The sequence below is a fragment of the Miniopterus natalensis genome, chromosome 5 (assembly GCF_054644295.1).
Source record: "Miniopterus natalensis isolate mMinNat1 chromosome 5, mMinNat1.hap1, whole genome shotgun sequence".
Lineage (NCBI taxonomy): Eukaryota > Metazoa > Chordata > Mammalia > Chiroptera > Miniopteridae > Miniopterus > Miniopterus natalensis.
The window spans coordinates 83,249,901-83,276,604 of NC_142085.1; the positions used below are offsets into that span (position 1 = coordinate 83,249,901).

A 26,704-nucleotide genomic window follows, 5' to 3' on the forward strand; every position below is an offset into this window, starting at 1 on the left:
AATATTAAAATTAATCACTTCAGAGGTAATGCAGTTTGGTGGGTATCCTTCAGACCATTAAAAATACTTTTTGAATTCATACTTATGCTTGTAGAAAAGATATTCTTTTGTTTAACATGTATTTTAAGAACATAAATGGTATCATGTTGTTAGTTTTGTTCTCTAATTTACTTTAAAAATAGTATGTATGAGATCTGTCCATGTTGCTCCAAGGAGTTCAGTTCTTTTACCTGCTTTCTAGACTCCCCTCTTATGGGTGGGACCATACGGATATACAGTAGTTGACCAAGTGATGGACACTAACAGCCATGAACATTCATGTAGAATTAGGAGTAGAATTAGGAGTAGGGGGCCACAGAGTATATGCCAAAGTGCCTCTGGCAGGGGCAGGGACATATAGTACATGCTCATTCATTAAACACACTTTGAATTTATTTTTAAAAATATACAACACAAAAAAGCACTCATTGCTTTCAGACCCACTACTAGTTGTTTGCTATTTGGTAATAGAATATTTTTTAGGCTTAAATCATCTCATTTTCAGGTGAGGGGATAACAGTCTCTACTCATAGGGTTACTGTAAAGAATGAATGGGAACAGCTTCTGCTTCAGTAAATATTAGTGGTGATATAGAAATATATGGAGAAGTACATTTTTCAAGACCTGGTTTATGCACTGAATTAGGGGAGAAACTTGGCCAGGTGGGAGGAAGCTGGAGACTAGGGGAGGGGATGGTAGAAGGGATTGCTTACCAGGGCAGCAGAGGAAGCCTGAAGAGGCAGGGAGGGAAGGGGAGGGAGAGGGAGAAAGGGGGGAGAGATTGGTTCCACAACGGGAGGGCCGTGGACGTGCAATTGTGCGCTGCAGTATGGAAAAGGCTGGAACAAAGGGAGCGCGCTTATAGGAGAGAAAGACGGGGACGGACTCGGGGGGTTTTGTGTGTCAGAGGTAGACAGTCATTTTCTTCTCACTTTTTTGGTCCCTGGGATAATAAGAACTATAGTAGGAAGACTGGCCCCAAGACGTTGTCCCTAGGTCAGATAATTGGGCGCATTGTGTACTAAATTATGAATACGCTTATCTCTTCTTTACGCCATTGAGCTTTGAAACCAGCCTTTATTCTGAAAAGACTATGAGTCACCCGGTGAGGCAATTTCCATCATTATCATAATAATATCAGTAGCAGAATCAAATCATGTGTAGCTGGCTTTCTGAAATTAACATAAAATTGCTTTATGGGGTAGCTGAAAGATACCTAATAACTTAGATTGTCCTCATGTGAGGACCAACGGACGAGTATTTAATCTTGCTATTTCCAATAGGGCGAAATTAGTTTTTTTAAAAGTGAAGATGGTTTAATACTTAAGAAAAAGTTGAAGAATTTTCAAAAAATATTACGGATTTCAGGAGGGCTTCGTTGAGAGAGCAGAACCCCTGGTACGTCTGCTCTCCCGTGCGTCCAAGTCCTCTCCGCTCCCTGGGCTGTTTCTTTGTCCTCATGGTCTTCACAACGACACCGCGTAGCAGAGTTTGCCATTTTTCTGTATCCTTGCACTTGCTACTCTTTTTTAATTTAAGGGGATAATGCTTATTCTTCCAATTCTGAAAGGAATACGTGGTCATCGTAAAGGATTTGGAAAACATAGAAACACATAATAAAGAAGAAAATAAAATCTAGTCTTATAGCTAAAAGCTAACCACAGTTAGCACTCTCTTTCCAGTATTTTTCTTATCTTTAAAGGATATTTAATTTTACAAATAATACATTAATATATACTTTTTGGAAAAAACTAAACCACTGTCGTCCCCCCCCCCCCCGCCCCCCCCCCCCCGCAGCCCTGCCAGCTCCAATTCTCATATTGGCTCCAGAGGTAAATACAGTTATTTAAGGTCATGTGTGTTCTTTCACCTTTTACTCATTTTCCCCCCCTAAATATATCTGTATAAAAGGCATAGTGCTTTTACTTTTGTGTCTTTTATGAAACAGGTTATCAAACTATAAATCGACACTTTCTTATCTTGCAGATAATTACTGTGTCCAAACATACGGGTCTGTCTCCTATGCATAGTATTTCATAATATGGGAATACCTTCATTTAGTAATTGCCCTGTCGACAGGAATTTATATTGTTTCAGCACCCTCCCCCTTTTTTTGCCATTAGAAATAATAATATAATGAATGCCTCTGCATATCTTCATGCACATGTATGAGTATTTTTCAAAGGGAGATAAGTGGGGAGTAGAGCTGCTGGGTCAGACATTAAAATTTTTAATAGAGATGGCTGGATTGGTAGGGCATCCAAAGGGTTTAGCCATTTGATATTCCTGGCAGCTACATATGAAAATAACTTTTTCTTTATACTTTACGAACACCTAGTGTTATCAAATCTTTTATTTTTTCCAAACAGATGTATCAAAAATGGTGTGTCTTTAATTCTTATTTCCCTGATTATTAGGAAGATTGAGCATCTTTTCATGTGTTGTTGGCCATTCATATTTCTTTTAATGGGAATTTCATCTATTATCTATCTATTCATTTTTATTATTGGGTTGTTTGTGATTTTCTTACTAATGTGTAGGTATTTAAAAACATTCTAGGTTCTAATCTTTTGCCTGATGCATATAAAACAATTTCTTTCAGTCTCTCATTCAGTTACATATATAATTTTTTTTTACAGGCCTGGGATGAAACTCTAGGTACAATTTTGTATTTTGTCTTCTGCACTAAAAATTGTATTTTTCTGTGTCATTAAGGCACCTCCAATTGTGGGTATTTCTTTTTATTCTTCTTTTCTTCCTGTTAACATGCTCCTGTCATTGGGCTCTAAATGTTCCTAAGTTTTTGCTTTTGCAGAGGTTGGGGAAATTTTGCCAAAGAATGCTTTTTATCTTTCTTTTTTTATTTTTTATTTTATTTTTTAAAAAATATATCTTTATTGATTTCAGAGAGAGGAAAGGAGAGGGAAAGAGAGATAGAAACATCAATGATGAGAGAGTCATTGATTGAGCCCGCAACCCGGGCATGTGCCCTGACCAGGAATCGAATCCCGATCGCCTGGATCCTAGGTTGATGCTCAACCGCTGAGCCACTCCCGGCCGGGCTTTCTTTCTTTTTTTAAAGAATGCCTTTCTGAATATCTTTGTATGTAATCTTGGGTATATTTTCGTTTCTTTGGATAAGGTTGTAAGAAGACAAATATTGTTAACTTTTTTTTTTTAATACGGAGCGCTTCACGGATTTGTGTGTGACCCTCGCGCAGGGGCCGTGCTGGCCTCTGTAGGAGTCGTTCCAGTTTCTGTGCACGTGCCGCCGAAGCGAGACTGCTGTTAGCTTTAAAGTCTACTGAAGCGCACCGCCAAGGTCCTTTCTGGAAATTGTGTACGATTTTCTTTTCCTATGAGCAGTGTGTTAGCATGTCTTTTTCTTAGAATTCTCTCTTAATATACTTGATTATTAAGTATATTTCAAATGTTGCTAAGTTTAAAGATCAGAAATAATGGCTTGCTGATATTATAATTTGTGTTTAATTGATGACTAGTGAAGTAGGCTACTTTTCATTTTATTAAACATTCATAGTGTTTCTGATCATTGTTAGTTTTTCTATATAATTTTTCTTTTAGGGCATTGGTTTAGTAAATTCTTTGTATATTAAGGTTTTGACTCTATTACTTTTGCAAATATTTTTCCAGTTTGTTCTTTCACTTTAAATTCTGTTTACACTTTTCTAATGTACAGAAGTTTAAAAATTTTATTGCCTTCTGCGATTTTTTTTGATGTTTTTCTATTGCTTCTATGTTTAGAAAATCCTTTCAAAACAAGATAACTATGAATTCATAGGGCAATATACAGCCCTAGCTGCTTTGCTCAGTGGTTAGAGCATCAACTGGTGGGCAGACTGAAGGGTCCTGGGTTTGATTCCGGCCAAGGGCAGGTACCTTGGTTGCAGGCTCGATCCCTGGCCCCATTTGGCAATGGAAAAATTATCCTCAGGTGAGGGTTAAAGGATAAAAAATAAAAATGGGAACACACAGCACGTGTCCCTTCTGTTCCTGGAAAGTAGCCACAAGCAACAAAGAAAATGAGAAATGAACGCCATTTTCTGATGTAACCAAGAGATGGCTGAAACCCTAAGTCACAAAATAAGTGGCAGCTCTTCCCAGAGTAGTGGAGGCTGAGTGCAGGGCAGGCTCCTCAGCTGCAGAGCGCAGACGAGCTGGGAGGCTCAGCTTCCAAAGACCGTGGGGACTCTGAGAGGCCGACCGGGAGTCCGTGTTTGTAAGGGCAGGGGGAGGTGTGTGGACTGGCCTGGGAGCTCCTCTGAACCCCCTTGGGCTCCAAAAAGCAGGAGAGGGAGGGCGAAATAAAAATCACTCTACAGCCCAGCCGGGTGAGGCTTATCGACCTAGGATCCAGGAGATCGGGGTTCGATTCCCGGTCAGGGCACATGCCCGGGTTGAGGGCTCAGTCCCCCGTAGGGGGTGTGCAGGAGGCAGCTGATCAGTGATTCTCATCATTGATGTTTCTCTCTCTCTCCCTCTCCCTTCCTCTTTCTGAAATCAATAAAGACATATTTTATAAAACCCACAAAATTGAGCATCCATAGAAACCTCAGTAAATTCCCTGAAGTAGAAATAACATAACATAGCATGAATGTGAAAATACACAGCAGCTGGTACAGTAAGGGCACCTTCCAGTCTGGGTGGACCCAGTTCTGCATGGATGGTGGGCAGCCACACTGGTGTATGCCAGTGAATATCATCCCTGAATGTAGACTGTGTCCCCTGAGCACAGCGCAATAAGGTAGAAATCCATAACAAACCCAGAAAACAAACCCAGCAACAAAGCTCTTAACTTGGGTAAAAGAAGTCCAAGCCAAATGGAAGACTATCTGGAAGACAGCCATGCAGAACACTCCATAGGGTCTATGGGTTAGAAAAGAGGGGCTAAGAGGAAAAGCTTAGCTGCAAATAAATACCTTCATATATCCTATCAGCTTTCTATAGAAAGAGATTTATAACAAGGGATTAGCTCATGCACTGACACAGGCTGGGATGTCCCAAGATCTGCAGTTGGTAAGCTGGAGATTCGGGAGCCGATGGTGTGAGTTCCACCCTGAGTCTGAGTCTAAAGTCAGGAAGAGACCGAGGTCCCAGCTTCAGACAGAGCAAATTCTCTTGCTCAGCCTTTGTGTTCTATCCAGACCTTCCCCACCCTCAATGGGAAGGGTCATCTGTTTTACTTAGTCAACCGATGCAAATGTTAATCTCATCAGAAACACCCTCACAGACACACCCAGGGTAACATTTAACCAAATATCTAAATACCCTGTGGCTCAGTCAATTCTCCTTAAATTTAATTATAAAATTAACACATTCCCAATAAAAATACCAACAGGGTTTTTGGGAATTTGACAAGCTGATTCTGAATTTCACATAGTAAAATGAGCAAGTAAGAGAAGCCAGAATATTCTGAAAAAGAAGCCCTACCGCGTGTCTGGAAACATATGGATGAGCTCCGAGCTGCCTTTCAGCCCGGCCCCACTGTCCTTCATCTGCTTTTGTCCTTCGGCCTCACTGCCTTCTCTCAGATCCTTGACCACACAGGGCGTCCTCCTGCCACAGGGCCCTTGCTCGGACTTTTTGCTGTTGGAATGATATATGTTGCCCCTGCTTCATTACCCTTTGACTTTTTAATTCCTATATAAGCGTCACTTTTTTTAAGGGAAGGCCTTCCCTCCCGCTTCCCTAATCTTAAGCCACTGTCCTTTGTTATGTGCTTCATTCATTCCTTCCCTGCATTCCTTTCAGTTTGAAATATTCAGTCATTAATGTGGTGGTTTGATGAATGATGTTTTTCTTATTAGACTGTAAGCTCAGTGCCTGACCCAGCGTAGGCCTTCAGTAAATATTTACTGATAAATAATCTCCAGCCTGCTAGACATTGACCTAGCAACGGTCTTTTAAACTCCGTAATCAAGTCTTCCTGTATAGGCCCTGCTCCAGTGTCGGAGGTAGTTGCATCGTATGTGTGGACATTGCAGATGCTAGTGCTTCTGCTAGTGTTCTGCATTAGACCGCAGCCTCCTAAATGAAGGGCCGTATCTGCACTGTCTTCTGTGGCTCTCAATGTTATGTCCAGTGGACACAATGTATTTTCATAAGAAGGAGGTGTCAGATTATGCTATGACTCCATCATTGCCTGAAAAATGATGTTAGTCATTGGAAGAAATAATCGTAGCCATTGAAAACTTATTTTCTTAATGAATTTTACAAATTGTGTGCCAAACATATTATAGTCCCAACCTCTCCTAAGTGACCTAGGTCCTCTCACACGTGGCAGATTTCAGAAAATATTGCTCCGGTGGTTAGGCGGAGAAGTTTCCTCTGAATGCTGAGGGAGGCGCAACAGGATGTGGCTCTCTTATTAGGTGCAGTCAAACGATTTATACTTTCTCTCCAGGAGAACATACCTACCATCTTCTTGGATATGTTGTGATTGGCAAACAGTGGCTGTTACTAAGTGCACCGAAGGTTTTGTTTGGCATTTTGTGGACTGAAACACACTGGCCATGACAACACTTGTTGGAAAGCAAAGGGCTTTAGAATGACTATTGCATTCATGAGTATTTCCAAACAGTAGCCTTTGGCAGTGGGGCAGCTGGGCTGTCGTAAACAGGTTTTACTGGTGTGTCCCCTGGGGCCACTTGGATAATTCCAGGAAACCCTTCTTTACCTGACCTCTTTCATGTTCCTTTGGAAGCGATTGGCTTTCTTGTATGTCTTTCACGAAGACCGCAGGTCCTGGAAACTCCATGGAGGTGGTGGGTGTGTCTGTTCAAGCTGAAGGGAGCAGGTGTTATGGTTTGAGGAAGACACAACTTGAGTGAGACACAGGCCCTTGAATAAGACACAGACCAGAGGCTGCTGGCTGTGACCCGCGGGCCAAACCCATCAGGTCTGCTCTGCAGATGTGTTTATTTGGGTCACACAGTGTTTCTCTTTTAAACATTAAAATTAGTTGCCAAGCTGTAAAAACTGGGGATTTTTGCTTCAAAAAGTCTGGATATATGACTTGTCTTGAAAAAGTGGGGTAATTTGGCCACGGCGGGTCTAGATTTCTGCACTGGCAGCCATCAGCTGAGGGCTGTCCCCTTCTCTGAGACAAGGACTCCTCAGGCACCACCATGCTCTCTCTGCTCTCGGGCATTCACTGGAGTCGCCTTCGTGACCCCCAGAGAGGCTCCGAGGTTGAGAATGAATGGCACAGCACATAATTATGAAGGAAGCTGCCTCTTAGCCCCATGTCGGGTCCCCTGCGTCTCTTCCCACACTGTTCTTTGTTGACTATAGGTTCTGATCAGAGGTCAAATAGCATTTGAGTGGTGGGGGGAAGTCTGTAAAGTGACACAGGCCAGTTCTTACCTGCCACCCTGGGGGAGCGCCCATTCATCCCTGGGCTGAGTCCTGTCCCCGTTAGAATTTTGAGAGTGAGAATGAAATGGTCTGAACAAAACCCTCCCCTGGGCAGCATTTCAACACATCTGAACTACAGAGGACGCGCCTGTGTTTAATCTTGCTCCGCACAGCTGCACGGAAAAGATTGTTTTCACTCTCCTTTGTATTTTGTCTTTTGGGGAACCCTATCAGGAAATTTACGACCATCTTCTGGAAGCCCCGGTCACTCGGGAGCAATTAAACCACTATCGGAATGTGGCTGAAAACGCCCAGAGTGAACTTGCAGCAACTTTGGTCAAATTCGAATGTGCTCAGTCCGAGGTAAGATTATGCGTCTCTGTAACCGGGACTTTAGCTTCTTGTAGAGCCGAGCGGAGCACAGAGGCGATCACAGATGGAACAGTAGGGCACAGGTTTAAACCTTCCTGCCCCACAGCCGTGAGAGGCCTGGGGGCACCCGAGCACCTTGGGTGGAAGCCGCCTGGGCTTTGGAGGACTCTGCGCATCTCTCGATGTGCTCCTTTCACGTGAATTGCTTGCAGCCTGGAGCTCCCAGGCTGGAGTTCTCAGTCCCTTTCTTGGGATAGTTCTGGGTGCTGGGGGACGTTCTAGGAAGAAGCCTGGAACCCGTCTCCCCGCTGGGCTGGATCAGGTCTGCTGTGGAATCTCTGAGAGGGGCTCTTTGGACCCATCCTGCTCACAGCCCGGTGGCCTTGAGGTTGAGGAGTCGAGGCTTGTCTGTAAGGCAGCTGTCGGTTTCATGGGGCTGCCAGGACCTCACTGAAGGATGAGTGGGTGACGGGTATGGGAGATACAGAGACAGGGAGAGAGGTAGAGAGAGGGGGGATAACGTATGACGCATGCGCACAGTGCCAAAGAAGTGCATGCGTCCATAAAGGCTGCTTCTGGGGTGGGCTGATGGCATCACAGTGGAGCACGTACATTGTTCAGCATTTTGATGCCACAGAATTCATAAAAGCTAAAACGTTTCCTTTGTATAAATCCTGTAAGGGAAACGGTTGTGGCCATGAAATTACAAATAGCACAGCGTGTAGGTTCCTTGTTCCCTTCGAGCAGCCGTCGCAGGAGTATGGCTTTGGAAAACGGGTTACCATTGCAAAATATTTTATTGCCTTTTGCAAAACACACCACAAATGTCTCTTGAGGGAGACTAAATTACCACAAGACATTGCTCAATTGGTTTTGGAAAAACCCCAAAACAGAACAGGAGGTCCATTATTTCGGCCTAATTTCCCGCCCGGTAATACAGATACAAATATGAAACAAAGAAAGGAAAGGTGGATTAAGTCATGAATACAATTACGGTTTCGGGTCTCTTCAAGGTCCTTCAGGCTTACGCCGTAGAGGTCCTTTTGGCCTTGTTCTCTCTTTTCCACGTTAGCTTCGAGACCTCCGGTCCAGAATGCTTTCTAAAGAAGATGCCTGTCAGGAACTGAAAGCCCAAGTGGAGACCTACAGAGAGAACCACGCCAGAAAGTCCTGCCTCCTCGCCTCCCTGAGAGACAGGGTTGGGGAGCTGGAGGCAGAAGCAGCGGCCCGCGCCGCCGCGAAGGCCAGGACAGAGGCCACGGCCCGCACGGCGGCCAAGGAGAACCAGGAGCTGAGGACGCGGCTGGAGGAACTCGACGAGGAACTGCAGTAAGGGCAGCTCAGGGCCTTTCTGAGCTGCGTTAGCGTTAAACACTAGCTGCTGATAGCAGGCTGCGCCTTTGGGTGTTCCAACGATTTGCGTTAGTTAGCCTTGAAACTCAATTTAAAAAAAATATATATATATTTTTTATTGATGTCAGAGAGAGGGAGGGAGGAGAGAGAGATAGAAGCATCAAGGATGAGAGAGAATCACCCATCGGCTGCCTCCTGCACGCCCCCTACTGGGGATCGAGCCCACAACCCCGGCAGGGGCCTGACCAGGAATCGAACCGTGAAACTCCAGGTTCATGGATCAATGATTAACCAATTATTGACCTCAGATGTGTTTGCTTTCCCTAAGTTCATTTCTTTTTTTTTTTTTTTAAGATGTAGTTTTTTATTTTTTTATTTTTAAAGTATATCTTTATTGATTTCAGAGAGAGGAAAGGAGAGAGAGAGAGAGAGAAACATCAGTGATGAGAGAATCATTGATCTGGGGATCGAGCCCGCAACCCGGGCCTGTGCCCTGACCGGGAATTGAACCCCGATCGCCTGGATCCTAGGTCGATGCTCAACCGCTGAGCCACGCCCGGCCTGGCCTAAGTTCATTTCTATATGTCACCAAGAGTCTTAACAAACACAGCATTGCCCTAAGTATGTTTGTGCCCTATTGACTAGGGCTGCAAATGCTTCTATAGACACTTTGGAAGACTTCCCCTAAGTAGAGGCTTGACCAGAAGTGGACATGGTGGAGCCGTGTACAGAGGGAGGAATTAATTCAGAAGCAAATAGGAAAATACCCCGGGAGCCCAGACTACCCCAGACACTCCTCATCCGGTTTTACTGCCAATTTGTGCAGAGAGCTCATGAAATCTAGGTCTCCCCACACTTGGCTGTGGCAAAAGGTGGTTATCGAGACAAAATTGAGAACTAGTGGTTCGTAAAATATACTTTTAAAATTCTACCTGCGATAACTTGACTGATAAAATACTTGGTATTTATTTGATTTATTTCATCTTGAAAAAATACCCCAACACTTCCAGTTCCGGCTCGGTTTCTCCTTCCCCTTGCAGGGAACCTCCTACAAATGTTTGTGCGCACTCTCTGTGCCTGCTTCTCTCCTCTCTCCTCTCCTGGATCTGTCCCGCTGAATCCGCGCACTGAGCTCGCCACTGACCGCACATTGCAGATTAGATGATTTAGTCTCTACCTTCCTTGACCTACCAGGACATCAGTCACAGCTGGTTTCTTCCTGAAACACTGTCGTGTTTAGGCTTCCAGGGCACTCCCCATGCCTGCTCTCTGCTGGCCTTTCCCGCTGCTCTGTCCTGGTCCCTCTCGCTTTCTTTACCTCTTCCCCTTGACATCCAAGCCTTGGAGTGCCCGGGGCTCAGTCCAGGAATCTCTTTACCTTTCTAAGTCCACGCTCTTGGTAATCTCCTCTAGTCTCCTGACGTTAAGAATGACCTGGAGGCTGGTGACTCCCACATCTCTATATCCAGCCGGAATTTCTTCCCAGGATTCAAGACCCACGTGTTTTTCTACCTGCTAGGCGTCTCCACGTGGATGTCAAAGAGGCATCTCAAACTTCACGCGTCCAACACTGAGCCCCTGGTGTTTCCACAAAATCCACAGGATGCACTTTCTCATTTCATTTAATGATAATTTCATTTTTCTAGTTCAAGTCAGAAATCTCAGATCATCCTCGGTTCTCTTCCATGTTCTAGGCCTGATCCTTCAGTAAATTCCGTGATCTCTATCTTCAAAATATTTCTAATTTTTGACAACACTCCATTGACACCCTCATTGCCACTATCGCCTGTCCAAGCAGCTATCCAAGCAACTATCGCCTGTGACCTGGATTGTTTCAATAGCCTCCTAAGTGGTTTTCCTGCCTCGGCCTGTGCCCCAGGCAGCCGGAATGATCCTGCTAAAACACAGACTAAATCCTGTCAGAGCCTGTTCTTTGCTGACCCTTGAACACACCAGGTGTGATCCTACCTCAGGACTGTTACACTTGCTAATCCCTTTTCCTAGAAAGCTCTCCCCCCAGATAGTGCACGGCTGTCTCTCTGCCTCCTTTAGGTCTTCATTCAAAAGTCTCTTTCTTGAGAAGCATCTGAGATCTCACCTCCTGGCATTGTCATCAGTTTGGGCACAAATAAACTCTTATAAAAATTCAAAAGGATGTCACCTTCTCAGTGAGGGCTTCTGTGAGTAACCACATCTAAAATGTTACCCCAGTCCCCCCAAATATATCTTACCCTTTTCCTGCTTAATTTCCCCCCTTCAGCCCTTTTATAATATACTAGATATTCTACACACACATTAATATTTGTTCATCTCCCCACTAGAAGGTAAGCTCCATGAGGGCAGGGGTCTTTATTTGTTTTGTTTGCTACTGTATCTTTAGCACCTTTAATAGATCCTGATGTATAGTAAGTGCCCAGTAAATAGTTATTAAATAAGTGAGTAATAAAAATGATATATACTCACTATAAAAGTTTTTAAAATATAGAAAAGTACCAAAAAGAAACTAAAATTACTCAAAACCTTGTGATTCCAGAAAAGCTATGGTTAACATTTTGTTGAGCAGATTTTCAGACAGTTGAACAGAAACGACATCATGTAATGAACAGTTTTTACTGAATAATATTGTTGATATTTTAGAAGGTCTTTCATTATGTCATTTTTAATGGCCCGTGGTATTCCATTGCCTGAAATATCATAATTTACTTAGTTTTCTTTGCTATATTCTGTAGGTATGTAGGTTAGTTCCACTAAAAAAAGTGGCTCAGAACCAAGATGCAATGAATATCCACATGCACTCATATTTCTACATTTTTGTGATTATGTCCTTGGGATAGACCCCTGGATCTTTGCTGGCTCAAAGTGAAATGCACATAGCAGTGGAAATAGTTTAGAAACCTTCAGCATAGAGAAGTGAGATTGAAATCTTGGGCTTAATGTATGGAATCTTCTATATAAAATCAATCAGAACTATAGCATTAATTGTGCCTTTCATGAGTCAGAGAGACTGAATAAATATTACCTTTCATATGCTGGAAATAAGAACCTAGAGATGTATTGACGTTGGTCTTTTATTGTTATACATTTTTCTAAATAGAAATATTATATGCTTTTGAGTCTGTGCAATTACACGCTTTGTTAATCTTTGAATAGAGTGAAAGGATACTCAATAAACACTCAACACAGCAAAACGGGAAAGCAATAATCATGTTTATTATCTGGAATACTGAAAAAAAAAGATAACAAATTGCTGAAACGATTTCTAATTTGCCTTTAAAATATGTCTATTTTATAAGGCTCTCTTAACCTTTAACAGTTAAAGCATGAGAAACAGACTGTGCTATCTCAGCAAACCCACCTGAGAGTTGAAATCAAGTATTTGTAGCAGAACATAAATGGACTGATTTTCCTTGACTGGTCCCTTCCTATATGCTTTAAAAACTCTGGGTTTGCCCGGCTGGTGTGGCTCAGTGGTTGAGCATCAACCTAGGATCCAGGAGATCGCAGTTCGATTCCCTGTCAGGACACATGCCTGGGTTGTGGGCTCGATCCCCAGTCAGGGGCGTGTAGGAGGCAGCCGATCAATGACTCTCATCATTGATGTTTCTCTCTCTCTCCCTCTCCCTTCCTCTCTCTGAAATCAATAAAAACTTTTTTTTTTTTTAAAGAAGAGAATAAAAAACCCTACAAAACTCTGGGTGCCTGAGAACTAATAACAACCTTCGCTGTGATGAAATCTCTCTCTTTTCCCGATGTGGGAGCACCCCCTTTTCCCCTGTATTTTTTATTATGCCATGAACTAGGGAATGACCTAACTGACCCTTACAGATCATTGTATGGTGTTTGAAAATAAAATAAGCGTGGTCCCCTAGGACTAATGTCGCAGCACCCTTCTGCTTCCCCGCGGGACCCCAACAGAGACCCATGGAGCGTGGATCCACGTGTGAACTAGAGGCCTGTCCGCCACTTGTGCAGATCCAGAAGGCTGGGGACAGCTGACAGAGAATCTGCCTTTCTGGCTGTCACTGTCTCTAAGATGCCGTGAAGATTCCCCTACATTTCTGCACAGTGTAGATGCCCCAGAATTGCTTCCTCTTTTCTCCTGCCTTTCTAGGGCTTGTGTGACAGTGACATGCTCTGCGTCCGGGAAACCGTGTTGAAAGTGATGGCTTCCCACGGAGGGCTTAAGCGTGGGACCTTGACACCTGTTATGGTGCTAAAACTTGACTTCTTTGTTATTCGCCCGATAGAAAGTGTTTAAAGGAAAACGAAGACAGTGAGCGCCGAGTCTCAGAGACCTGCAGGGAACACGAGGAATTTCGGGCTCAGCTTTGTGACTGCTTAGAGCCCGACAAGAGGACTGAGAGGACATCGGATGAAGATTTAATTCTAAAGGTATTAAAAAGACTGTGCATGTAGGGGGTCATTTTGACATGTGCCGTGAAAAGAAGAGCTGTGGCTGAGTCTGCGAGTGGTGAGAGAAGGGGGCATGGTCCAAATGCCACATTACCTGAGTGCGTGACCTGGGACAAACCGTGTCACCTCTCAGCCTCAGTTCCAAGACCCTTTCCAGCATTATTGGGGATTAACTATTCTCCAGAAAGAATTGTTTTTGTCTAAAATATGTTTCGGTTGACAAATACAATGAGCTATTCAATTTAGTGATGTGATTTAGGAAGATTTTTGTTTAAGACAGAAACACACACACACATAAAAGAAAAAAGAGCTGTGTGTCATTTTGGGAATATTTGTTGAGTATAAAGTACTTTTTATTATTACGTCACAGCCCCAGAATAACAGTCCCGCTCTAATGGTAGGTTGCCGTCCAGATGGAAATGAACTATCACCTGAACCGTTCCCTCGGCCCATAGTGATTCACTAGGGCACCTGGAGGTGTCTGAGCTCTCGCCATATCTTCGCTCCTTTTCTGTCTGAGTTTTTCACATCCTTGCTCCCTGGCAGGTTCCCACGCAGCCATTCCTAAGGGCACCTCCCAGCTGTTTGTTAGTCTGCTCCCCACATATCCCTGAAAGCTGGACGTGCCAGCTTCACTGATGGGTGGCTCAGGCCTAGAGTCAGCCTGGTACCCTGGTGGGTGCTGGGTGCGGCTCCTCCTCCTCGCTGTTGCTAACCTGTGGCCAGGAGCCTGGCTGCAAAAGTCTCTTCGGAGGCGTAGTTGGGGGATACTCTTTAAGGCCAAGTGGTGGGACAAAGAAAAGGGAATCCAGGAGCTCCTTTCACACCACCCTTTCCCAGGTCAGAGCCAACCTCCAGGTGCTAAAGTGAGTGTTGATAATTCATTAATCATGCCGTTTTATTTTCCGAATTTCTAATGCTTGGACAGCTGGGGAGGCTGCCACTCCCAGGGCTACTCAGTTCTTAGTAAGTGACTCACCTGGGAGCACAACTTTCAGATGCAAACCAACCACTCCAGAGCCCACACCCCAGCCACTTCTAGCTCTGGCCACTCTCCCTCTGCCTTAATCACATCCCAGTGCCAGGTACCAGACAACTAGGGACAGCCCCTGCATGCCAGGGCCTGCTGAAATTATTCAAACTAGCCCACCCTAAGCCTGCTTCTCCTGCCTCATCCATGTTTGCCCTCACCCCGTCTGTCTCCTGACTGCCCTGGTGCTTCCCCTTGTATCAATGAGAAGGATTTGCTTTTAAAAGTCCTTGCCTGGCCGGCGTGGCTCAGCGGTTGAGCGTTGACCTAGGATCCAGGAGCTTGGGGTTCAATTCCCGGTCAGGGCACATGCCCGGGCTGTGGGCTCGATCTCCAGTGGGGGGCGTGCAGGAGGCAGCTGATCAATGACTCTCCCATCATTGATGTTTCTTGTTCTCCCTCTCCCTTCTTCTCTCTGAAATCAATAAAGACATATTAAATAAATAAAAAAAAGTCCTGCTTTCTTCTCTGTATTTCTCTCCTGTGCCAGGTAGTGCTGTGCATGCAGTCAGTGCTTCCTTTCCCACACGCCCAGTGGCTGGGGCTGCTGTGCCCTCTGTAGACCATCACCTTCCCTTGATCATTTGACGTCAGGGTGCTTGTCTTGTCTGGAAGCTTTTGGCTGAACTCTCATCATTGTTACCTTGTAGCTACTTAAAAGAAAAAAAAAAAAAAAAATATATATATATATATATATATTTATTTATTGATTTCAGAGAGAGGAAGGGAGAGGGAGAGAGAGAGATAGAAACATCAATGATGAGAGAGAGTCATTGATCGGTTGCCTCCAGCACGCCCCCGACTGGGATTGAGCCGGAAACCAGGGCATGTGCCCCGACGGGGAATCGGACCGCGATCTCCTGGATCACAGGTCGATGCTCAACCGATGTGCCACTCGGGTGGGCTGTAGCTACCTTTTGATTAATTTAAATTTGACTGCTGGGTCTGCCCATAACAACGGAGTTTAGAGGCATCTTTTGAACACGTGGTCTCTTGAGTGGATGGGGGTAGAGCTCCCACAGTTTCTATATGGTAACGCAGTCATTGGGGCATAGGGATCGGAGTTGCTTGGAGAAAGTGGTGTGAACTTGTTCATTTTCATAGGACCACAGTAATTGCTTTCTCTTCAGCTTAGGGAACTGTGCAAGGAAAATGCACTGGTGAAAGGACAAATTATTACCCTCGAAGAGACCGTGCATGTCCATGAGATAGAGGCAAAAGCCAGCCGAGAAACGATCATGAGGCTGGTTTCAGAAGTCAACAGAGAGCAGAAAAGAGCTGCCTCCTGCGCCGAGGAGAGGGACAGGCTGAACCAGGTACAGTGCGTGAAGTGTGTGTGCATCCGCGGTCATGCTTATGGAGCAGAAATTGAAGACTGGGTGCCGGTGGGCACACCTGCTCCGCAGGCCGCAGTCTCCCAGGGCTGCTCCTAGCGGGAGGGCTGGCGGCGTGGGGCTCAGTGACCCGAAGAGGCCGTTCGGTACATAGCCAGAAAATTAGAACAGAGAGATACGAAACACAAGGACAGAGTTGGTGGAGAATGTCTTCCTTTAAACCATAAGGATTTAAAAATTTTTTCAATTTATTTATTTGAACAAGATACAAACTTCTAAGTGGACACAATAGTATATGGTGAGAAGTCTCCCTCTAACCCACTTCCTGCAGCCACCAGTTGTTCTCAGAGGCAACCTCTGTTAACGATTTCTTATACCTCCCTAGAGATATTCCATACACACATATGCATATATGCATATACTTTTTTTATTTATTTTTAACAGAGGCAACATACTCTACAAGGTATATTTTTCTCTTTATTTAAAAAAAATGGGACTATACTACATCCTATCATGAACTCGGGTGCTGTCAGTAATCTCATATCTTAAGTGCGAGAATATATCAATAAGGCAAAATCCTAGAAGCAGGCTTGCTGGGTCAAAGAATATGGGTATTGTAATTTTGAGACATGTTGCCAAAGGAAACTGACTCTTAATTCTAAACTTTTATTTGTACAGTGAGTTGCTTGATCTTTTCAAATTAGCTGGACCTGTTTAAGCATGAGAATTAATACTGTATGTCTTTTAACACTAAAGAATCCTTTAATTGTATTTTTAAAATCTTGTGATGAAGAAACCAATTCTTGGATTAATAGTAATGATCAATTTCCAAAAGCAAACATGAGTAGTGCAGTTAGTTACTAAAATACAGAGGAGACAATTAAATAGTAAAGGAGATGGAATTTGAAGTTAGGTAATGACTGAGGCAGGAAAGAGAGGTTCCACGCGGGGTCAGGGCCCTGTGGCGTCCCCCAGGCTGAAGGGTCCTGGACTTGGTGGGATGCAGTACAGGGAGCCACCTTTGCGGGAGTCTCCTTCTGGGCCTTCCATGTCTGCGGTGATCACTGCCAAGCTGGGTGCGATGGGAGGATGGGGTGTGAAATGATTCGCAGTAATGATAATAATTTTCACCCCCTGCCTTTCCCAATTCCCTGCATCACAAATCCCTTCTTACCATTGGCTTTCTTCTCCTGACACAATAGCTTTGAGAAAAGAGCTCAGGTCTTATCATTGTTACCAAGTGATTTTAATAATTTCAAAACCCTTGTGTTAGTCAGCTTGGGTCACCCTACCGAATACCACAGACTGTGCAGCTTAAACAACAGACATTTATCTCTCACAGTGCTGGAGGCTGGAAGTGCAAGATCAAGGTGCCTGGTGAGAGTTGTCTTCCTCGCCTGCAGAAGGCTGCCTTCTTGCTTTGTGCAGAGAGGGAGAAAGTTCTCTGGTGTCTCTTCTTACCAGGGCACCAATCCCACCATGACGACACCACTCGCATGATGTCATCTAAACCTGATTACCATTCAAGGGCCCCATCTCCAAACACCATTGCACTGGACATTAGGGCTTCACCATATGCATTTCACAGTTCAGCCCACGGCAATCCTCAATTACTTTACGCCAACATTTTCTTATGAAAAAATGTAAATATATAGAAAGAGTGAAGAAATACGGTTAACACCGATCCACAAAAATGTAACAGTTGTTAGCATTTTGATATATGTTTTATTACGTTACACCACCCTACATAACCACAATGCCATTATCACATCCCAGCATTAACAGTAGTGCCATGGTATCATCTGGGGTGATTTTCAAGCCCACTGGTTTCTTGTTCTCCCTTTGAGATGTGGAATTTTATTTCCCTTCCCTGTGTGGGCTGGACTAAGTGACTCACTTCCAGTGAATAGAATATGTCAGAAGTGACGAGATGTCACATTTGAGATTGGGTTATAAAAAGCCTGTGACTTCTTAGATGCTCTTTTGATCTCTCTTGCGCCATTGCTTTGACGGGAGCCAGCTGCCATGTGATGAGACCACTCAGGCAGCCTGTTGTAAGACCCATGTCGCTAGGAACTGAGGCCCATCAGCTACCGTGTGAGAGCACGGAGGTGAATGCTCCTTCAGTTGAGTCTTGAGATGACTGTCATGCTGGCCAGCAACTTGACTGTAACCTTATGAGAAACCTGGAGTCAGAAACACCCAGCTAGGTCATGCCCACGCTCCTGACCCTGAAAAACTGTGAGATGATAAACATTTGTGTTAAGGGACTAAGTTCGGGGTAATTTGTTTCACAACAATAAATAACCAATAATCACCTAATATTCAACATTCAGCTTTCATCACTTGCTACAAGAATGCCTTTTATAGCTGTTTTCATCCTCAAATTGGGGATCCAATCTATGTTTACTCATTGTGTTTGTTGATTATTTTTAGCTTTTATAGTTTTGTTTTTTTAAAAAATAGCATTGGCTTGTTGGAGAGAAGTGGTCTGATTGCATCTTCATGATATTATTTAGCTTGTTTTTCTATACCCTCTACACTTAAAGTTGTAGCTAGAGTCTGGATTGGATGCAGAGTAAACCTTTTTGACAAGAATATTTCAGTGGTGAAGTTGTGTTGCATCACATTGGAGGCGAGTAATAGGAGACTCTTCCATTGTCGCTGACACCAAGTTTGCCCATCTCTTTAGCGTAAAGGTATATTTTTTCTTCAGCTTTTACATAAGGTATCTGTGGGGTAATAATTGGCAGGTGAATCCTGTTCCCTATTGTGTTCCCCTAGTGGCATTAGCGTCCATCGATCCTTGCCTGGATTAATTTACATCAAGGGTGGTGGCAAAGTGGTAATATCCTAATTTTACTGTCTTACTTATTAGTTGGCATTCTTCTGTAAAGAAAAGCTTTTTTTTTTTTCTTTTCTCTTTCCTTTTCAATTCTATGGACACATGCATTTTTACTTATTTACTGTGTTAAAATCAATTATTCTTTTTTTGGTGTTGAAAACCCATCAAATTTGGCCAGCAGAAGACCCACCGAGATGGTCTCTGTACCTTGTAAGCTGACTCCTTTCGTCTTTCATCACCTCCTTGCTTTCCGACGACGGGAGATGCTATCTTGGGCTCACTTACAACTTTCAGACTGCAAACTAAATTAGCCCATTTGCTGAGGAGCTTTGTTTCCTTTTACTGGCGAACGGTGCTTAGAAACAAGATTTAGGCTTTGCATGCTCATTGCTATTGGGGGTGTTGTTGCTCTCAGTGGATGGAGCTAGAAAAATATTTTTAGTAATAAATTTATAGAGGTATTTTTATTTATTTTTATAAGTAAATTTATTGGGGTAACATTGGCTACTAAAATGATATAGGTTTCAAGTATACATTTCTATGATATGTCACCTCTGTATTGCATTGGATGCCCACCACCCAAAGTCAAATCTTACTGTGTCGCCGCATATTTGACCCCTTTACTCCTTACTAACCCCCCGCCCCTTGCCTCTGGGATCCACCGTACTGCTGTTGTGTCTGTGATGCTCAGTGAAATATGCCAGACAGAAAAAGTCAAGACCTATATGGTTTCACTCATCTGTGGGATATAAAACTGAAAGCAACAAAGAAAAACAAACAAAAAATCACGGTATTTTTAGTAAAAAGAGTTTTCTTGATATCTTTTTATTTTCTGTCCTTTGAATACCAACAATATGTACTCAGTTGCTTTGTCTTAAAATATACATAAAATTATTTCAGAATTGCACTTTTAATGCTTTACCTATTAGTAAGTTTCTGAGTGAAGTTTACGGCTCTCCGACTTTTCCCATTAGCACTATCTCCAGTCACAGCGTGGTCGTCATTTGCCAAGCACTCACCGTTCACACCGCGGTTGTGCTAAGCGCTCAGAGAGTTTATATGCTTTGCTCAAGTTCACATGGCAATTAAGTAGCAGCCCTGGGATTTGCACCCTGGTCATTAAATTATTATGCTTTCATCAGTAATTCCCTTCACTTGTATATTCAGAGCTACCTTCCACCTACAAGCCTGATGCCAAAAATTATTTGTTAGTGAAACAACAACAATGAGTAGCTGTGCAGATTTCCTCAGTGAATGAATAACTTTAATCAGTTATAAATAGTGGTTATTGAATTATCAGGCTTGAAAATTAGGAATTTAATATGTATCTATAAAGACGCATTTCTGAAGATGAGCAGAAAGAAATGAAAACATGTTGCAAGAGCACACTATGAAAAACAGAACTCATTCCTTTCCTTACATAAGTGTCTGTACTTGTAAATGACTGATGCAATGTTGCTCAGACTTTGGAAGCACACTCACCTTGGGACGAAGTTCCTGCCAACATAATAAAAATTGTAAAAAAAAGTGTGGGCAATAAAAAATTTGTGGTCTTTAATAAAGTCCTCATTCATAGGGTTATGACTCCAAAGATTTATTACTGAAAAAGACTGTCAAGTGGTTTTCCTGACACATTCATGGTCTCAGGAAGAGTCTTCATCGTGCTTTCTAAAGCTCTGTTTTGAGGTAGGAAACTTATTTTATTAGCGAGGCCCAGGAGGATTACAGAGGTAGAAATATCCGCTGGGCGGGTGCTGTTTCTACCAAATTCAGCTTTTCTGATTTTCTTAGTGACTCTACTCACGTTACTTTATGAAAATGTCCCAAATAAAAATACAGGTGGCTCATTATAGATAGGGAAATATGTATGATTTAAAGTCCTTAGTAGTTGATATTGGAGTATGTTTTAAAAACCGTCAGATTGGCACCTTTTCTCTTGGTTCCCGTGAGACCGTCCAGCGTGGAGAGAAGCAGTCACCTTACCCACGCGAGCCCCGCACGCGCTTCCTGCAGACTCCAGAAGTTCAAATCAGAGGGTCAGAAAGCAAACATACGTCCTGGATTTCGAATGGCTTCTTTTCCTCCACACTGTCCACATTTTAAATTCTCACGGCTAGCGTTGGAGCTAGGGAAGAGCCCTGGTTTGGGAGTGAGGAGGCTCCAAGAGGACGTCTCTTCTGCTTTCTGGGTTTGTCATCCAGCAGTAGCCTTATGTACGAGGGAAGACGTCGGGAGTCACGAAGAGCGGCGCGGTTAGCAGGCTCTTGGGCATTTATCCGGGCTCCAGAATCACTTGGCATCTGACTTTACCCCTTTGAACCTCAGTGTCTTGTTTGTCCAATAGGAACATAATTTATGGATCCATCTCTTACAGTTATTCTTAGGATTGAATGATATACATACAGTCCTGAGGACATGCCCGGTACGTGACTGATGCTTAGTTTTCTACTTTCCTTTCCCATTCATTTACTGTTATCCAGGGATTAAGAGTACAGGCATATGGAAACAGTTTCTGGAAGTGAGAAATTATTAGGGTAAATTACTAAAGAGACTCGAGATCTCTTTACAGTCCTAGAATCATAATGTTGGGAAGTGACCTTAAGGTCTTTTGGAACCCGGGTCCTCTAACTGAATGTGAAATAAGAATCATCTTTAAAATGCCCCTGTCTAGCTGGTGTCCCGCCTCTCCTTGAACTCCACCAGAGGCAGGGAGCTCGCTGCTGGGCCAGGAGGCCCACCGCCTCCTTGCCGTTCTAGTTGCCTGACGGTTCCTCACTGTAGCAGGTCAGGCTCAGAATCCCCATGATTCACGTCCACATCCCGGTTCATTCTTGGTGAAACGTCGCAGAATGAACGGGAATCCCTCCTCCTCTGACCGCCCTGTGAGCATCTGAAGACACTTAGCACGGGTTCGTAAATCCCTTCTTCTGGCAGAACAGCCCGGCGGGCCTTTCAGACGGGTCTCACTGGCACCTCTTTATCACCTGCGAGGTTGGGAGAATTCTAGCCTCTGGGAATCCAACTGAACATAAACACTAAAACAACATCTGCTCGTGGAATAAAAACAAAAACTGTTGATAAGATTCCAAAGTAAAATTTCAGATGGTCTCTCCTTCCCCTTCTAGCCTCAAGTCTTACAGGTCTTGTTTTAACTTCCGATAATCACCACCGCGACTTTAAAGTAATACACTTCTGTTCCTGATTCAACCGTCTGAGTTAGATTTTCTGCCATAAAATACGAGGAACTGAATGCCTCCTACTTTTTATTCCCTTCTTTCTACTTCCCATTTTTTTTTTAGTCTTATGGTATTCACATCGTCAAGGTTTTGTAATTTACTGCTGCCCGCTAACTACAGTTCAATCTTTCATTCTTTGCCTTGTGGCTCCGTCCGCACATTTAGAATAAAGTGAACAGCATGTGAAATCACACGATTACATAACCGTGGTTATTACGGTTTAATCTCAGCGGCGACGCGGAGCCCAGGCCGGGAAAAGGCCCCGGGAACTGTCCATGGTCCTGGGGGCGCAGCCGACCCGCCCAGGCCGGAGCCGGACCCGCGCCCCGGGCAGCTGCGCTCCCTGCCGGCCTGTGCGGACTCTGTGGGTAACGGGACTGTCACCCCAAAGCTGAGGTCTCCTGTCTCCCAAGGGTGGCGCTGCCATCCGACGGCTCGGAGCTGGGCGCGGGCTCCCGCGCTTGGAAGCGAATCGTTTCTCCGCAGCTCGCCCCCCGTGAGCCCGGGAGCTCAGCAGACCCCGGGCCCGCGTCGCTTTCCCGTTAGCCCGAGACGCTGCGGGGTGAGCGCCCGGCCCCCCCGCGTCTTCCCGGGCTCGGGTCCGGCTGGCACCGCGCCCCCTCCCGAGCTCGCGCGCCCCGGGACGGCGGCGCCCAGGCCGTCTGCGGGAAGGGCAGGTTTTCTTTATTTGCAACCCGTCCCTGAACAATACTTTTATAGAAAAGCAACGGGATGGCCCGGCCGGCGTGGCTCAGCGGTTGAGCATCACCTAGGATCCAGGCGATCGCGGTTCGATTCCCGGTCGGGGCTCCTGCCCGGGCTGCGCGCTGGATCCCCGGCAGGGGGCGCGCGGGAGGCAGCCGATCAGTGACTCATCGCTAATGTTTCTCTCTCTCCCTTCCTCTCTCTGAAATCAATTAAATATATATATATATAAAAGATACTGTCCTTTCCTCATTGTATATTAAAATTATATCCCAGAACCAAATGCAAACTTAAGGCTTGGTTTAGTTCAAGGGAAACAGAAATAGCAGGACAGCACCTCCCTTACTCTAGGTACTTTAATTCTACTGAGGAGCCTAAGTTGTGCATGTGTGTTTGTGTTCATATCACTATGGACAGACCTTTAAATGGACCCAAATCCCCCGGGTGTTTTCAGAGTTGCCCCTGTTCTGTCCCATCTTCCTTCCACTCTCCCTTCCCGAGATGACCAGAACTGGCAGCTGCTGGTGCATATTTGTGGGGAGATTCTCTGTTGCTGTAGGGACAGATGGTACGAGACGCATGGTTAGGCACCTGGCTTTTTTCACCAACTGTGTCTTGGAGAGCCTTTCGTATCAGTGTATAAAAAGTTTCCTCAGTTCTTTTTAAGACACCATAATGAGGTGGATGTCTCCTATTTGTTTAACTAGTCATGTATCAATGAATATTCATGTAGTACCTAATCTTCTGCTATATTATAACTGAATAACTTTGCACTTACCTTACTTTCCATATTTAGTAATCTACAGGTATATTTTTAGGACTGGAGTTGCAGGGCCACAGGATACGTGCATGTTAAATTTTGTTACGCATTTTGGTATAAATATGTCCCTATTATACCTACTCACACTTCTACCAGCAATGTATGACAGTGCCTGTTTGGGGGGATTTCTGAGTTTATTCGTTCACCTCAACTGCAGTAGATAGGTTTGGATGAATTAAGCCGGAGTCAGAGGTTTTCCACCCTGACATTAGTCATTGTATTTTTCAGAGGCAATTTGATCTCACACATATCCAAATTCATGTAATGGCTAGCAGCATTCTAATAGAAATCAACTGTGTTTTCAAAACACAAACTTTTGAATGGTTTCATTACTTAGTGCATTTAATTGGCAATTAATGCAGACTATGCACTTAATTAAGAAGCTAAATCCAATGCCTAAATCATATTATTTACAATTATCTTTGTGAAAAGTAATTGCAAAGAGATCATTATTCACTTGTTGGATTAGTAGGACTGAATCTAAAGATTCCTTAATTAAAACAAATTCAGTAAAGTGATTGTAGTCACTGTCCCTACGGGGCCTGACCTCATTTGCAAATGTGGTTTCTGCTGTGTAGGTCAGCCCTGACTTTGCTCCGAGGGAGCTACTTGTTTCCTGTTCTGCGTGTCACTGTGGTCTGACAGCAGTCTCCAGGTCCTGGCCCTCGATACCCATGTCACATTACTTCAGCGTAGCCTTGAGGTAGCCATGCAACCAGACTCCACTCTGGCCGCTTCCTCCTGATAGCTCTCCAGATAATTGCATTTGTAGTCTGAGGACATCTGTGTCCCGCAGATCAGCCCCATGCGCCTGAATTCTGCAGTGTTTAATCAGAGCACCGGGAGAGTGGCTGCCCCCAAGGCCTTGTCACTGGCTCCCCAGTTCTGCATTCATAGTGGAAATAGCCACTCGTTCACTGGGCTGAAACATGTCCAGGAAAGAAATCAGACCCGCCGCTTTGTGCCACTGCATCCCATGATCCCAGATGAATTTTCTGATTTTTACTGGACGTGTGTTGGTGCTTTGGATTTGTTCGAGGACTGTTTTGGTTCTTGTCTATAAGGCAATGAGACCGCTGTCTGATACTGAGATGGAGAAAATTCCTTGGAGCTGTAATATTTTAACTGTGTTTACTGGTCTCCTGACGTCAGTTGCCAGTTGGCTAGTTTACTCCAAACTTATAGTAAGTCTATAGTACTCAAGCTTGGTTAAAAACATATTGGCCATGGAAACTCCCCTATTTTGCATTAGGGGTTTTCTTTCAATATAAAAATGAATATGTAATATTCTATAGGGTTTTAGCACTGAGGAGATTAGAACTAATTAATTTTTATCCCTGCATCCTCGAATTTAGGACCTCAATTTTCTAACCACACATCAGGATTGGAGTTTCCAAGTAAAATATAGGCCTCATGTGTTATCATCAGCGCTGATACTGGTTACTGTAATTGAGCAGCTATTGTATTACCATCTCAAAAGACATCAGTAAAGTGTTAAAATATTGTATTTGTGATAAGGAGTCCTTGACTCTTTACTTGAAGGGCCAAAATTTAATCAGCAGCAGTAGTGGGGCTTCTTTGCAGGGAGGACTAGCCTGGAAGGGGAATGGGGATTCTAAGCTGCTGCCAGGACCTTGAAAAGCAAAGCATTTCACAAAATAGGTTCCGTAATTACTTTAGTTATTACCTCTCTGAAAGGCCAGTCTTCTAACTATCTCTCCTCTCGATGACTTTTATTTCAAATTGATGCCTGAGACTTCCTTGATTTAAAAAAAAAAAAAATCACCAGAAAGGAAAAAAAAAAAAAGTAAGACATTTCCTTTTTTTAAAAAAATAAAAAATTAGGACATAGCATTTCAAGTAATATTTTTCCTGTCTCCATTCTGCTGCTGGAGATAAATTTCTTTTAAAGTTCAGTTTTAATGCAAAAGGCATAACTACATTTTAACCAGCAGCCTGATGATTTCTGGCTGGTTTAGATGTAGAATCTGCTCTTCCAAGGTATTGTTTCTCTTTACTTGTTTTTGACCCTAACATACTATTTTTAATAAAAAACACAATATTCCTGTCAGCTAAGTAGGCTGCAATACTATAACAGTGCTGGTTAACCAACTGCTTAATCTTATTTAAGGTGAGCACATGCATCTTTTTTTAATTAAAATATATCTTTATTGATTTCAGAGAAAGGAAGAAAGAGGGAGAGAGAGAAACATCAACGATGAGAGAAAGAGTAATTTTGGCTGCCTCATGCACGCCCCTGACTGGGGATCGAGTCCACAACCCGGGCATGTGCCCTGATGGGAATCGAACCCTGATCGCCTGGATCCTAGGTCGACACTCAACCATTGAGCCATCCCCAGCCGGGCAGAGCTCACACATTTTCGAACTTGATGTCAACAGGTGTTGATTTTTTTAAAATGAATTTTAAAGATGCCCCTTTTATGTCTCTTTGGAGCATTCTAGATTATGGTAAATAGAAATAGGTACACAGGTAGCCTTCCCTATGCCCTTTACTGTTTTTATGACCCTAATGATACATATTACATTCTTTAAAATTGTGATTCCCTGGATGGTAGTTTATTTCTCTCTACTTTGAATTCTCCCACCCACCAAATGGCTTGTTATTTCGGCTCCTGTCTTCAGGTCCAGTCTTGGTTTGCCTTTACGAGAAAAGGGGATACACAGCCAATGAATATTGAAAGAAGGACCTTACTGTCCTTTATGCAGTGATGTTTCGGTGAGAATGCTTGTGTGTTCTTTAGAACAGTATTAAGGAGACACCTCTATTTAATAAATTTTAGTGTCTAGCTAGGACTCTGAGGATTCACCATTTATTCAGAATCAATTTCCCTGTCTAGCAAGCTTGAGAACACGTGGTTCTGTAAACACATAGTGCTAGATGGCGATTGAATCTACTGGTATGTGAGTCAATGATTTGCTTTTTGTTAACTCTTTCCACAAGTTCACATAAAAGGCTTATATGTCAATTTTCTTTATCTCTTCTCTTTTTTAGACACCTACATTTACCTAACATAGCCTGTACCATTTAAAAACTTTATGAAGACATGTAGGGAATTTAGATTTTAAGATAGAATGAAGATTTAACCCTGATTCCTTGAAAAGCGAACATAGGTGTCCCTCACTGGCTGTTAATGTTTTTGTCTTCATTTTATGTAATTGTAT

General features: G+C 43.6%; 1 protein-coding gene across 1 annotated transcript in view; it reads left to right on the top strand.

Annotated features, from left to right (window-relative positions):
* Positions 1 to 26,704, top strand: part of DCPH1 (damage control phosphatase 1) — a 94,631-nt gene that overhangs the window by 48,013 nt on the left and 19,914 nt on the right. Inside the window, exons 5-8 of the mRNA XM_087817692.1 lie at positions 7,648 to 7,776; positions 8,858 to 9,114; positions 13,386 to 13,530; positions 15,712 to 15,897. Of these exons, the coding sequence (XP_087673818.1) occupies positions 7,648 to 7,776; positions 8,858 to 9,114; positions 13,386 to 13,530; positions 15,712 to 15,897 (717 nt within the window). The remainder of the gene's footprint in view (positions 1 to 7,647; positions 7,777 to 8,857; positions 9,115 to 13,385; positions 13,531 to 15,711; positions 15,898 to 26,704) is intronic.